The sequence below is a fragment of the Chelon labrosus genome, assembly GCF_963514085.1.
Source record: "Chelon labrosus genome assembly, chromosome: 21".
Classification (NCBI taxonomy): domain Eukaryota; kingdom Metazoa; phylum Chordata; class Actinopteri; order Mugiliformes; family Mugilidae; genus Chelon; species Chelon labrosus.
The window spans coordinates 15,168,040-15,183,668 of NC_140354.1; the positions used below are offsets into that span (position 1 = coordinate 15,168,040).

Sequence of the window (15,629 nt, forward strand, 5' to 3'; positions counted from 1 at the left end):
TTCGCTGTGGCATGGTTTCAACAAGCTTCTCCAATGTCACAAGATTTATTTCCATCCAGTGTTGCATTCATTTTTCACCAAGATCTTGTATTGATGATGGGAGAGTCTGACCACTGCACAAAGCCTTCTCCAGCACATCCCAAAGATTCTCAATGGGGTTAAGGTCTGGACTCTGTGGTGGCCAATCCATGTGTAATAACGATGTCTCATGCTCCCTGAACCACTCTTTCACAATCTGAGCCCCATGAATCCTGACATTGTTATCTTGGAATATGCCCGTGAACATCAGGAAAGAAAAAATCCATTGATGGAATAACCTGGTCATTCAGTATATTCAGGTAGTCAGCTGACCTCATTCTTTGGACAACATAATGTTGCTGAACCTAGACCTGAGCAACTGCAGCAACCCCAGATCATAGCACTGCCCCCACAGGCTTGTACAGTAGACACTAGGCATGATGGGTGCATCACTTCACCTGCCTCTCTTCTTACCCTGATGCCCCCATCACTCTGGAACAGGGTAAATCTGGACTCATCAGACCACATGACCTTCTTCCATTGCTCCAGAGTCCAATCTTTATGCTCCCTAGCAAACTGAAGCCTTTTTTTCCAGCTAGCTTTACTGATTAGTGGTTTTCTTAAGGCTACACAGCTGTTCAGTCCCAATCCCTTGAGTTCCCTTCACATTGTACGTGTGGAAATGCTCTTACTTTCACTATTAAACATAGCCCTGAGTTCTACTGTTGTTTTTCTTCCATTTGATTTCACCAAACGTTTAAGTGATCATTGATCACAATCATGAAGCACTTTTTTCCAACCACACTTCTTCCTCCAAGACGATGGTTCCCCACTGTCCTTCCAGTTTTTAATAATGTGTTGGACAGTTCTTAACCTAGTTTTAGTAGTTTCTACAATCTCCTTCTCTGCTTGCCAATGATTTGACCCTTCTCAAACAGACTAACATCTTTTCCACGACCACAGGATGTGTCTTTAGACATGTTTAAGAAATGAGAAGCTCCTCGTTGCATCAGTTGGGGTTAAATAACTTGTTGCCAGCTGAAAGATAATCACCCATGCAGTAATTATCCAATAGGAGACTGGTACCTATTTGCTTAGTTACATCCAGGTGGTGACTTTTTTTTGGCCAGACAGTGTAGATATGCTGTGTAAAAAAATAAAAAAATAAATAAATTAAAAAAAACACTTTTCATGTATTGTAATTAAATTAATCAATTTATGATTCCATAGTTACTGAGTAAGTTAAGATCACTGAAAATTATGCCACAGCTTAGCTAGGACTGTTTTCCTCTGCTGGTTTATCAAATTGCGAGCAACAGACACGGATTCTGGTGTTTGTCATACATAGTTGACAATAAATGAGTGTTTACAAAAATTCATGAAAGATTAATCCTTTAAAAACGATCACGCCCCTTTAACCACTTCCCGCCACCGGTGAGGTTCGTCCGGATTAAGGCCGTTTCGCGCTTCAAAATGAACATGCTGTAACGTTTGGACACGCTTCCCGAGTCATTTGGGACGGACACACTCGGGTAAGAAACTCCTGCCATTTTTGGGGATTAATTTACAGTTGAGATGTTAAATCCCAAGGAGCTGTGAGATTATGTTCACCACACTGTGTCTGCTTGAGTGTGATAACACAATAATCCGCCTGGCGTTTAGCAGTGTTCAGGATTCTGGGCTGACTCAGGGGTCTCTATGTTCCACACATACCCACTCCCCACTCCTCAGGTCTTTCATTCCTCCCTCTCTTACTCTCTCACACTCTCTTACTCCTTCCAGCATGGCAGCAAAACGAGAAGTGTGTCTTCTTCACCAGAGTAAGGGCGTGACAGTTCCCTTTAATGCTTTACTGGAAGCACGTTAACTACCAATCACAGATTTGTGAAGTAAAGGTCTGTGGAAGTTCATCTTGATTTATTTTTTGTGTCATTATCTTAGAGGAAGGCTTTTTTCCCTATTAATCTGATTGACGGAAGTAAGTTCAAGTTAAAGTGGTTTCTTTTTCTTTATCTGTCCAATAAATGTTATAGGTGGTTTAGGCTTCTGTGTCAATTTGACGCTACGGCGACAGCGCGTAGCCTACGCAGATCCTAGCGCCGTAACTGATGGCACCTCCCCAGAAATGTAACTAGCAAGAGCTATGATTGGTCCACTTGGTAGTAGCGTGTTTCTGCTTTAGTATTTCCAGCTGCTTCTTCGTCTCCGCAGTTTTCGAAATTGATTGTTTTGGGTCAATAAAGATGGAACACATCAAGGAACGACTCAACTTCGGCGAAATTCCGGCAGAAGTTTCAGTCGCCATTGTTGAAAGTGTAGCAGGACGTAGAAACAAAAATTAACCCGACTGGCAAAAAAGACACAGCGCCGACTAGCGTTTGGGGGGCATTTTTACCGAGGGAGCCAGGCTGACAAGCGCACAAATATAAATGGCTACGTGCGTAGGTTAAGGCCCTTTTAGAGTCCTGCGGGACATAGACGCCGTAACTTAACGCAGGCAGCCTGGGTCAGTGTTTCTACTTCCTGCTTCACTTTCAACAATTGTGACTGAAACTTTCGGCAAAATTTTGCTGAAATTTCGCTGAAGACGAGTCATACAAATGTCGCAGAGACGGAGAAGCAGCCAGAAATACTGAAGCGAAAACACGCTACTAGCAAGCAGATCACAGCTCATGAGGTGTGCGTCGCCGTGGCGCGTAGTTACTTTTCTGGGGAGGTACACGTCAGCTGCGACGCCAGGGTCTGCGCTGTCGCCGTAGCTTCTGCGTTAATTTAAAACAGAAGTCTAAACCGCCAACGGCATATATATCTCGCAGTGCCTTAAAAGAGCCGTAAAGCTTTAGCCAAAACAGAGTAGTTGTGTAGTTAGCACACACCAGGAAACGGAAAGTTTAGCTTTTCGTAAAGTGAACCAAATCCTTCTAGCAGGCAGCAAGTACTCCTAAACCAATGTAAAACTGTTAGCTGGTGTTTCTTTTCTTTTACTCTGCTTTTTGTTGCCGGTCTTTGTGCTAAACCATGCTAATTAAACCGCATAATTTAGTGTTGTCATCCCTACAACTAAAGGGATCCCCAAAAGATGAACTATTTATTCAACACTATTATTCCATCAATAATTTAGAGCTTAAAAATTTTATTTTTCAGTCTGTTCATCTGAGGTTAGTGAATGTTCAGATAAAACTCTCTTATCTAGAATTATATGAGAAGATTAATACCTAGCTTGCATCACTAGACGTCACGTTTTATGATGTATTTAGAGTCTGACTCCGTAAGGTTCTTGTCAGCGAGATGTCAACTGACTCTGCTTGGACTGATGTCCAGGCCCAAGCTGGAGCCTGCCTCTCTAAAAGGGAGAGTCCCGGTGGCACGCTACGACTCCTGTAACACCTCTCAAACTCCCGGATCCCAGCCCCTCCACCAGCTGGCCCTCTCTGCGCTCCTCCTCTGTCTCTCTGCGTGCACTTTAACCTTCCCGCCTCGGTATATATAGTGTGTGCAACTATCAGAGTTCTCCTGGCAGCCACCATGAAGGGTACAGTCTCAATCTGCTGTTTCCTCTCCCTGCTATTTCTGCAGGCCACAGCAGGTAAGGCTCAAAAAATTATGTTTTATATTTAAAGTGTTGCACTGTGTTTGTTGTACGTGTTTGTTTGCCAGTGAGTGAATTAGTGATGTGACGTAGGCTAAAAGACTGGATTAATGAATGTTCAGTGCCGTTCTTGACTGCTATGTGGCCAAACAGTGACTCTTCAGGGATTCGGAGGAGGATCGGGAATGTGCTGTCATTTGGCCAAAAGCAGGTTGTCCTGGCAGGCTTTTGAGTCAATACTCGGGGCAATTTGGCCAAGGATGGCACTGGCATTTAGAGGCTGAGTACACCGCCAGCCAAGGATAGACAGACAGAAATGTAGCCCAGGTTTTTATTTGCTACCAAGCAAGGCTATTTAAAAATTCTGCTATTTAATCAGCTGGCACCCTGAAAAAAAGCGGATTTTGTTGTATTTAATCCAGAACAAATTCAATATAACAGCAGCTATGGTTTTTAATTCATGAGCAAATGTTGGCTGTCACATTCTTTTGCGAGTTTCTAAAAGAGAAGAAGTTCAGGATCACTCGAAAGCCTCCACCGTGCACTGACAGCATGTCAGCTGTCCTAAGGCATGGCACCAGCTGATGGAAAGTCTTAGTCTAACCAAGGAGATGAGAATAGCCACGTGGGGGCTCGGATGGACAGCGAGCCTTTTCTGCATTCACCGATTTAGTCTCTTTGCTTCATTCTTGAATTTGTATCCGTTACAAGTTGTGGGCGTTTCCTATCGTGATAAACGATAGGCGATCAAAATGTATCACGCGGCAGCCATCGAGCTGAATATCACGGTGAGCTGATCACCTATAAGTAAACTCAGATGACCCTTTACAGAAATACAGATCGGTCTCCAGGTTTGGACTAGCGTGGTTATTGTTACCCTTGTCTGTCACCCCTGTCCGTCCTTGGGGTGGCGTTCTGCTCCGCAGCCCGGACTCAGGCCTCCATATTCCAGGCTGCTGTCAGGTGTCTAAGATTGGAAGGCCTCCTGAAACCCAACACTATCCACGGCAGTTCCTCCCTCCCTCAATTCAGCCCCACTACCCCCACCACCACCTCCTCTCCCAGCCTCCTGACTCGTCACCCCTCCCAGCCCCATGCTTCCCTTTAGATACCCTGCACAGCTGCTGTCACTCTGCACTGTCACAATCGCAATTTATTCCCAGCAGTTGGCCTTTTAGGGACATGCATTCTCCAGGCAGGAGGGGCCGGGCCGTGACTGCAGGCCCGTGCTTTCAAGGACCCCTTCTGCAGTCCCGTGCAGGTGTCTCTTGGTGGCTTCTAAATGTACGACACAGGGGCAATGCGTATGGATTATTTGCTGCAGAGCACACAGGAGCATTAATTGCAAAACATGTAGGGCACGGACAATTATGAGAATCGTGAACTCAGAGTGAAATTATGTGTGTTATTGATTGGTTTGTTCACTGAAGTAAGTAATTCGCCAGTGAGGACCAGAAAGGGTAATGAGAAATTAACTTGCTATCATTTCATTGAATGAACTTCGTTCACTTTCCTGGTTTATTAGACCAAACAGAACACACATTGAATTTATTTCTTTATTCTATTTCTGCTTTATTTCATAGGCGCAGATACGGCGCACATTAATATCCAACGTTATCATAATCTTTCCATCAAATGCCGCCTGTCCCTAGAAGGAATTTGATGAGACTATGAAGTTGAAACAGTGACGTAAAGGAACAACAACAACAGATAAATCAAAATAAAACTGACGCATTTAAAGACATTACAATTAAAAGCTCAAGCGATCTGGTGGCTTTCTTAAAGATCAAAATTTTGCTTCTTTCAATGACAAAGCTCTCTGAGTCACTTGAAGCTGCTCTGGTAGGACCTCTGCAACTCTTGATGTACTAACAAAGAGGCTGCAGAGCAATATGAGTTAAATGTTTGAACACAAACTCTGGTTTACAGCAATTAAAATCTTGCATTTATTTAAAACTAAGCAAAGATTGGCACCTTGTGCAGTTTCAGTCACAGCGTTGCTCGTCACAAGGTTGGACATGACTGCCGCAGCAGTGTGAATTCACCTTCAGGTGTTAGCAGGTCAGCTGGAGTTGAAATACTTGGGAGCACTTCTCACTGACCTCATCTCGATTTTGTCACGAACTTCCTTGAGAGACATTAAACTGCAGCTGTGACATAGCTCATGACAAACTTGGTTCCGCAATTCCACCGTCACTTCCGGGGTTTTATGTGACTCATAGTAAACACAGGTTACTGTAGTTATAGTACAGTTACGATGATTTTTAGAGAACCCTCTTCCAACCGGGTGTTTCATAAATGGTGCTGATTGACCAAGAAAGAGCTGTGTTCAGTTGTCTAGTGTTTTAAACAAGGTGTTGGACCGGGACAGGACTTTAAGAAAACTGCTAGCTCAGTGTAAAATGGTCCAAAGTTGTCTGGATTTGTCTTTAGAAGGTGCTGCTGTGTTGTGTAGAATATTTCCGTCCCGCGCCAAATGACACTTTTACCACTTGCCAGGCTTAGATCAGTTCTTTACGCTGGTGTGTTTATAGTTAATGGTAATTCTATCCGTCCTAAGTACAGTAAAAACATCTTTGCCCCTCCCCCTCCCTCCCTTGCAGAAGGGGAGACATTGAATGTTAAAGGAGCACAGTCTCCACGTGATTCCCTCTGATGGCATGTGGCATGTCTGGGACATCCCTGGTAGTGCTGGTAGTAGTGGAAGGGGGCGCACTCAAGACAAGCCGCCCGTTCCCAAGGGCACCTGACGTCCTCTGCTGGCTCTCAAATGGGAGAGCGGGGATAGAGGCATCAGATCAACACCTCCACGTAACGTGCCTTTGGACTCGCGCCTTACTTTGAGGAGGGTCTGTGACCTCTATGAGGACTTACAGCGCCTTTCATTTACGATCATTAACTTCTTGTCGCAAGGAAAATTGTGCTTTGTTGCCATGAATCGTATTTAAATCGTACATCGACCGGTCCTGGTACAGACCTGCATATTACACAGTCAGCACTGTGGGATGTGCATGTCTCTAAGTCTCCAGACTGACTAACAGTCAAAACCTTAAAATAGGGCGGCAGCCATTCTGCCCCCCTCCTCTGTCCGTCTTCTGACCCATTGTAGGGCTATTTCTGACTACGGGGTGGGGGGTTACTAGCGCCACAAGCTGTGCCACCTGTTGCCATCTGTGGCCTTTTCTCGCTGCACCCTCCACCAGCTCTGCTGACTGCCCTCCCACCTCTGACCCCAACTAGAGGAAAAACTGTGCGCATTTTTACAGTTAAGGCAAACTAGTGGTTATGTAAAACGATCATCCAGTCTCTTTAAAGTTCAGTGAAACCCACGCCTCCCCCCTGGATCTTTCCAGTGGCCTTCGGTTAAGGTTATCTGAATCCCACCAAGCTCAGGGTAAATCCTCTAACTGGGGGGTTCCAGGCCTGCTCCCCTCATCGTGTTCGCTTTAATTCAATTTACCTCCCGGTGTCCTGCAAGCGGAACATGACCCTGCGGATTTCACATGCGATGCCTAATATATACGGTGTAAATACACATGACATGGCACAGATGCACCTAAGAGCATGACACACATTAGGATATTCCCTGGTTGTATGCTTTGCTTAAATCATCTTTAATAAAATAAATCTGTAACTTCTAGTTCTTTCATCTGTGCCGGTTTTCAGGATGCGTCATTCTTTATGTAGAAATTACAGTGTCTATGTGTAAGACACGGTATTAAACAGGCTTGCAGTTGTTAATTGAAATAATCCCAGATGACTGAACACGGCGTCTATAGCTGAGGCATGACCTACCCTGCCGCCGAGGCAGCGGTAGGCTTAAACCGCCAGCATTCCTGCAGGATGTGCCGATGCCGTCAGACTGTTTCTCCAAACTGAGGGCGGGTTGTGTGGCAACCGGCTCAGCGAGGACACAAGGTTCCGGGCACAGATGTCCGGGGGGTTCAACTCCCCTGGCGCCTTCGGGGTTAATTTTGAACTGACGCAAGGCCCGCCGTCCGCGGGGCAACATTACCGCTCTGATCTCTGCGAGGCTCCGTCGCGGGGGGGGGGGGCCTCCGTCGGGGATTGACTGGATTGAAAGGCGTTAACAAGTTCGCAGCGGTTAAGGCGCGCTCGAGAGCGGCGGTGTCAAAAGGCCTGACTCCTCTGAGCGACGAGACGGGCCGCAGGAGCTCGTGTAGGCTTTGTGTGCCGCGGTGACAGGATGGTAGAGGGTGGAAGAGATGGGATACGTTCTTCAAAAGCCAATTAGCCTCTATAAGCTTTCATCTCAGTCCATTCAACATTTTCAACCAGTGTGTGCTACGGTTACCTCAGTTCCCTTTTGTGTTACGTTCCTCTGTAGCTAAATTGACCATATTACCAACCTGAGTGTAAATTGCAATATGTACATTTATTTTCTTATAGTGCACCGAGCAGAGTTCAAGTTGTTGCATAATCATGACGAGCCCGTCTAATACGAGACGACATTTTTAAATTTAGATTTAGCAGTGTTACTCATACACTACTTTTATTCTGGCTATTAACCTTCTGGTTTCCCTTGTTCTTGCACCGTGCTGGCAGCAGCATTACACGGCCTTATTTTTAGCAGCTTGACTCGGGGAGAATCAGTAGTGTTGCGTTGTTCCTTGACCAACCAACCGTGTGTGTGTGTGTGTGTGAAAAGCCCGAGCCTTATGACATGGTGTGGTCTTTGCATTATCAGCTGGCTGCGTGCTGAAATGCTCCTCTCTGATATGCAATCAAATCATGCGACCGACTGCCAGAGCTGCCTGGATTTTTTTTTTTTTTTTCACGAACGTCAACTTTACTAATCCCAGCTCGTTTTTACTGATTGCCAATCTATTTATTTTTTTTAAAAGCTCTTCAGTTCACGAATCCAAACACGACTTTGCTTCAGGCTTGTAAACAAACAGGCCTTCGGGATGGTTTAGCTTGTCATTTGATGCGCCGTTGGTTTTGGCCAAAGCCGAGTGCCATTCTGACTCCCGGGGGCCAGAGACACTGGAAGCCGCTGACCACATGGCCGCTGGCTCGGCTCCAGGTTGTGGTGCAGGATTCCGCGGCGCCGCTGCCCTCTGACGGGGTGGGGCCTCCTCGCGGTTGATATACGGTTTATTATTAGTCGTAGAAAACAATGTCATCATCCCGCTCCGCTTTGTTGTGGCACGGGTCTTTTCATAGTACAGTTTTGGTTCGGATACCGGCGGAAGATTTCAATGAGCAGATTATAAAGCGCTGGGATGCCGGGTGGTGTGTTTCAAGGAATATTTAAGTGAACTTCTGACTTCTAGTGCGTCTAGCTCTAACGCGGGCCTGCTGCTAATCCAGCCAGTGTTTATATTTATAATAAACAGTGGCAGTGATAGATTATATAAACAGCAGAACACGCTGAAGGTTGCTGCAGACAGTAAAACGCTGACCGAAGAAACACACATTTGACATGTTTGTCCCTCTGGAATAAGACCTAAAAGAGCTGGTAAACGGTCAGATCAAACTGAGACGAGAGCTCTGCGCCTCGTGCAGCATCATCAGCTTCTCATGCATTGTGATCATGCAGGAGTTTTATAAGAGTCTGCATTAAACTGGGCCGTGCAGACAGGAAGTACGTATACGATGCATTTATAAAACAATATATTCAGTTGCTTTCCACGGTCTGCTTTCCAATTGAATGACTATAAATAATAACCCCACAGCTGCTGCTGCTGTATCAGCTTCAATGTTCCACTTACAAGCTGTAAATATCTCGAAAATTCTTTAACATCTCTATTAAGGGAGTGTCTGGTATCTTGGATACAAAGACGCACGAAGGCCCGGGACGTGAAAGTGTGAACCAGTGCGACTTCCCAACCGCTCCTATATATATCGAGCAGCAATAGGCGTAATGGGGAGGGCCTGCTCTGAGGCCTGGGCACACAAGGACAGGCCACGCAGCCTGATAATTCGCCGACTGGAGGGTAAATATAGACGAGAACAGGGAGAGGATCGCGCATCATTGTCTCATCCGCACCGGTGATGGGGGGCACTGATATATGCCTCCGCTCTGAGTCCTCCTCGCGAGCTGTTACGAAACCCGGGGAAGTCCCCCTGTCTCTCTTTGCCGTTGTTCTGAAGCCCGTGGCGATGCCAAACACATGTCTTTGTCCGTTTATTTTCGGCATTTGCTTTCTAAATTGAGAGCTGATTGTATTAACAGCTGTGATCTAAGTAATCCGAGATGTTCAAAAGTGGACATGACCGGTGAGCAAATATTTTTTCGAGAATTTTCTCTCTCCTCCCCTCCCTCTCTCCCAGCACATAGAGAGAAACAGAGAAGAGTCTGTCACTTACAGAGAGAAATAACCTAATATTAATTAATATAAGTGTTGGATGATATTTAAATAAGTCACAGACAGCGCTGCGATGGGACACGCCTCATTCGCTTCTGTGTACACCTTAATATATGATAGGTCAGAGGTCTTCAACAGGGGGTCTGCAAACCCTAGGGGGTCCGCGGAGGTACCGCAGAGGGGTCATGAAAGTTTTGGTTAATTATATATTTTCTTTATATCCTTGGGGGTCCTTGGCCTGGAAGACATTGAAGACCCCTGTGATATGTGGTTCAGTTTCCTGCCTCAGCGCAGCACACGATGAAATGTCTCTGAGGAAATCACTACATCCCAAAACGTTTGCCCTGCGTGTCGGGGTCAAAAATGGAAGCTACACTGGAAAAGGCACGTGCAGGCCTAGAACAGAGCTCCCTCCTTCCTTTCACAAAGAAAACCTATCATCTAAATCCATCATCCAGTGTTTAACATCAGTTATCTTTGAGTCAGACTTGAGTTCCCAGCAGTGGAGTTAACTCATTTGCATTCAGAAATCCCATTTGCCCAGAATTTGACCACCAGTCTCCTTTATTTTTGAATGATCATGAAGAGTGTTACTGAGTTTAACCTTGTTAACGTTGTTTTTTTGCAGAAGAGGAAGATTTTGCCTCCGTCCTCAGGGACAGATCTCACATCGATGAGACCCTGCGGCTCGCAGCTGAAGAGAAAGCGGCCGACTATGCGGGTGAGGCTTTGACAGATTGACAGTTAGGTTCAGTGAAGCACGTCAATGCAGGTGACTGATGAACAGACTGCAGGGCAAGGAGTCAGAATATCATGCGCACAAATAGCAAAGATTTTTCTTGCTCGTCTTCGTTGCTTTTTTCCTGCAAAAGAGCGAGCTGATTTAAATGTGAAAATCTCTGGTTAACCTCATTTCTAACCTTTCTGCCTCCAGCGGCTATACAGAGGTTGCGGAAGATCTACCACACGTCCATTAAGCCGATGGAGCAGGCCTACAAGTACAACGAACTGAGGCAGCACGAGATCTCAGGTACTGTAGAAGCGTCAGCTGGCCCTGCGCTTTGCCTCACGTTGTTCTGTTGTGTGGATTTTTTTATTTTTTTTTATTTTTTTTTCCCTTCGTTTGGGTTGCTTTAGTCACTGATGTTGTTGACCGCTTTGTATTTATGCATCATCTTTACGCCATCAACCAACACAGTAAGATTAAATGTTTCGGGGCTCCTCCAGAATCCGTGCAGATAAACGGTTGCAGGGACCCTTTGGAAGTAGTTATGTTGTGTTTTAAGCTCAAACTGTAATGAACTGTTTTGCAAAAAAAAATATTTGTTCTCCTTCCTACCGCTCATTTTCCTCCTAAATCTTTTGGTAATGTCCTGGTTTAAGTTTTGCACTGTATCTTTACAGTAACCTCAACACGCTAAGCTGCACACTGAACTCCCCAGAACAAACTGTCCCACAATAAATTAAAGGTCGCCACCTTGTGGCGTTCCAGGCTTGGCTTGCATGCAAAAAACAAAATCAACTTGTCTCTAAACAAACATTTACACTCATAGACAGGAGTAAATTGACCACATTGCCTGGCCACACTGCATCCATTTGTTGACAGACATGTTTGACACACTGTAGGTCAAATATGGAACTAGATTCCACTCAGGATCTCCCTTCCATTCATGTACATTGTTACTCCACCCCTCCCTGTTGCCTGTAGAAACCTCACTCCCTCACTGAGCTTTCCTCCACCCCCTGTTCCCTTCACTTTTCTGTGCTCCACCCTCTCCTGTCCCTCCCCCACCCAACCCCTCTGCTCCCATCATCTAACAGCCTACCCCGGACGAACCCTGGGGGACTCAGCCGCAGGTGGGTGTGGGTAGAGCTTACCTGTGCATGGCACTGCCTGCAGTGCTCAGCCCCTTCCTTTCGCCCCTTCATTTGTCTTCATAAATTTCACGCATGCTTTACTTTGGCCATTGCCCAATCCAACATCACTGATTGGGCTGTCACCAAAGTGATTCATGGGTGAAAGCTTCAGTCCGTTAGCAGCGGCAGTTTTATCTGAATCAAAAGGGAGCAAAACGTCAACAAACTTGACTAGACTTGAAGCTTTGCTAGTGTTATTTTTGCACATTGTGTATAGTAGCAACAGACTAATTATTACTTTGTGCAGTTAGGGCGGTTAAAAGTAAAATTTGGAGGGGGTTGCATGTGCAGCTTTGGCTTTAGCACAGGAAACACAGATTTGAGGAGGGCACACTGGTGGGAGGGTGGTCAGTGTTCAGCTTGGAGTGAACTGACTTCTTTGGTTTTGAATCATTAAAGGCTTCAGGATCTGGGGTGGGCACATTTGTGCTTTCTTTGAATTTATTCAAGGACGTTACAGAATTTAAGTCTTCCACCCTGCCACCCCTGCACCATGTCCACTCACGGCAATCATGGCAGATTGCGATGGGACACACAGCTTGCTCTGAAACCACTGCAGTTGTACTTTGTTGTGTGTCGTGAGATGTTGGCTGCGGCACTCGACTTAACCTTTTCTGACGCTATTAAACGCCCTAAAAGCTTCAACGTATGTCTCTTTGTCGATCTTTGTTTTGTTTACGTCCTTTCTAATCCTTAAAAATGTTCCTCCGTGCTCTGGATTGGAAGTGAGAGTGCTGTTCAGATGTGCTCTTTGGTGTCTATGGTTCATCCCAGAAACAATCCCTAATACGCCATTTAGATTGATTGATGTTTCGGTTAAACATTTGTTTAGCTGGCATACCTTCGGAAACCAGTCACCATTGAACAGCTCAAACATTTGACTTTTTCTTTCTTTCTAAAAGATTGGGATGAACCTAAAAAGGTTCTACATCAACATTTAGCCATCCTGCTGAGGTTTTAATCATTGTTGCATCTCCTTGCCCGACAGATGGCGAGATTACCTCCAAGCCCATGGTGCTATTCCTTGGACCGTGGAGCGTAGGAAAGTCCTCCATGATCAATTACCTCCTGGGCTTGAGCGACAGCCCGTATCAGCTCTACACAGGTATGATCCACGCTCTTCATTTTTAAATTGGCAATAAAAAACATTCAACGTGCCAAACTTTCACATTTCACTTTAATCCGTTAGGGGCTGAGCCTACTACCTCTGAGTTTACTGTCATCATGCACGGAGAAAAGATCCGCTCCGTTGAGGGGATTGTCATGGCAGCAGACAGCTCTCGCTCCTTCTCTCCCCTGGAGAAGTTTGGCCAGAACTTCTTGGAAAAGCTGATCGGCATTGAGATGCCCCACAAGCTGCTGGAGCGTGTGACGTTTGTGGACACACCTGGAATCATTGAGAACCGGAAGCAGCAGGAGAGAGGTAAAAGAGAAGGAGATCCACCTTCGGTTTCCACCTTTTGAGAAAGAGACAGCTTGCACCTCCATATTTGTTTGTAACAGATTCTTACTTTCTGCTTCCTACCAGGCTATCCTTTCAATGATGTGTGCCAGTGGTTCATTGACCGCGCAGACCTTATCTTTGTGGTGTTTGACCCCACCAAGCTGGACGTTGGCCTTGAGCTGGAGATGCTCTTCAGGCAGTTGAAGGGTCGTGAGTCTCAAATCCGCATCATCCTAAACAAAGCCGACAACCTGGCCACCCAGGACTTAATGAGAGTCTATGGAGCACTCTTTTGGAGCTTAGCTCCCCTCATCAATGTGACTGAACCACCCCGTGTCTATGTCAGCTCCTTCTGGCCATATGACTACGCACCTGACACCAGCCGTGAGCTCTTCAAGCGAGAGGAGATTTCACTCCTGGAAGATCTCAACCAGGTGATTGAGAACCGCATGGAGAACAAGATTGCCTTCATCCGCCAGCATGGCATCCGTGTGCGCATCCACGGCCTGCTGGTAGACCGCTACGTCCAGACCTTTAAAGAGAAGATGAGCTTCTTCAGCGACCCCGAGCTAGTCTTCAAGGAGATCGTGGACGACCCAGACAAGTTCTATATCTTCAAATCCATCCTGGCGAAGACCAACGTCAGCAAGTTTGACCTGCCGAACCGTGACGCTTACCGTGACTTCTTTGGCATCAACCCAATCACCAACTTCAAGCCTCTGTCAGCTCAGTGCTCCTACATTGGAGGCTGCCTGCTGGAAAAAATTGAGAGGGCAATCACCAATGAGCTGCCTGCCCTTCTGAGCAGCATTAACTCTGGCAAACAGCCTGGCCTGTCCTCCTGCGAGGCGACCGGCTGTGGTGAGAAGCCAAAGAACCGCTATCGAAAGAACTGAGAGACACAAAATATCGTGAGTGGAGGAAGTGAGGAGAAAGAGGAGGAGAAGAGAAAGGGGGTCTGGTGGAAGCCAGCCTGGATTTTGTCAGAACGCTTGTATTGTTGAGGAGACAGATGAGAGAAGATTAATGTTTGTTTTTTCTTTTTCCTCAGGAGATTCAGGAGAGATGCATTTAGGTACTGTGAGAATGATGCAGATAGCGGGAGATAGGGGTCATTGTTTGATAAGGCAGCTTAAGGACACAAGTGCAGAAGAAATGAGAACACGCCACCAAGTTTTGTTAACACACACGCCCTCCTCTCTCCCTTGCGCATTCACATTGGACTGTGTGGGACTTTGGGGCTGGGGAATTAATGATGTGAAGAAACAAATGGAAATGAATGCCTAAGATGAAATAAAAAAATGGAAATCCTAAGGCTGAAATAGTCAAATGCCAGCTCCCTTGTATGTGAATAAAACAGAAAAAAGTGGAAATCTATTTTGTAAAACGATGACAAGTGCATTGCAGCGGGTCGATTCCACAAGCTTCAAGAGGAGCGTTTTTGTCGGGTGCTATAAAAAGCCTTTGTGTTTGGGTAGTCATCCAAACCTTTGCTTTTGAAACGGATTAACACTGCATGCTAGATATCCCACTTCATTTAACAGATGCATGTATTTTTCTTCTAACAAACACACGTAATGCTTCCTCGTGTTACTGACACCTGAGGCAAATCAGGCCGTGCAAAACAATAAAGCCTTTTTTTTTTCTTTTCTTTTCTTTTCTCTTAGTTTTGTACGCTTGTCAGTTTTGGTTGTTGACAACCAGTGACACAAGCAGAGGTCAGGGTTCAAGGGTCAGAGTCTAAAGAGCGGGAGTGGGTATGCTAATTCTAATTCACCTCTTAACTGTTCTTACTGTTTTTGTTTGAGACTATAAATTTGCCAGTCTTTGGCACAAACTGAATACTGTGTTAAGAAGTATTTCTTTTCCTTTCATGATAAGCTTCCCAGCTTTTATTTTATATTAGCTGAGTGACCACATAAACAACACACGAATGACGTGTTTGAACTAAGCTCTTTTTATCCGTTTATTTTACTTCTGCAGGTTAGAAAACATGTACTGGTGATTTTTCTGTATGACGTTCAGCGTGTGTGTGTGTGTGTGTTCGCGCGCACCGACAAATTTTGGTGGTTGATCTCTCCGATGGTGGACTTCTTAGCTTGCAAAAAGTGAGACGGACGTAAAGGTGAAGTGGAGGACTCGTGAGTTGACCCCTGACCTCTATGGAACGAAGGAAACTCCAAATACTGACCTTGCCTCCACAGCGTTAGAGGGTGACACTCATAAGGTCTTATGCAGCCGATCTAAATAACTGTCCCAAGTGTGCATATGAGTAGCCTGAAAGTTTGCTGCTTTCTCAGCCACAAATCAAATCAATGTATTTTCAAAA

General features: G+C 45.6%; 1 protein-coding gene across 1 annotated transcript; it reads left to right on the plus strand.

The window, feature by feature from the left end:
* Positions 1 to 3,528: 3,528 nt before the first annotated feature.
* On the plus strand, positions 3,529 to 14,196 carry srl (sarcalumenin; the record flags this gene model as incomplete). The annotated part of the gene is made up of 6 exons (XM_084570235.1): positions 3,529 to 3,604; positions 10,568 to 10,660; positions 10,874 to 10,969; positions 12,845 to 12,961; positions 13,046 to 13,279; positions 13,385 to 14,196. Exons 1-6 carry the CDS (start codon positions 3,544 to 3,546, stop codon positions 14,194 to 14,196), a joined length of 1,413 nt encoding a protein of 470 aa, XP_084426361.1. The 5' UTR covers positions 3,529 to 3,543.
* Positions 14,197 to 15,629: the final 1,433 nt, after the last annotated feature.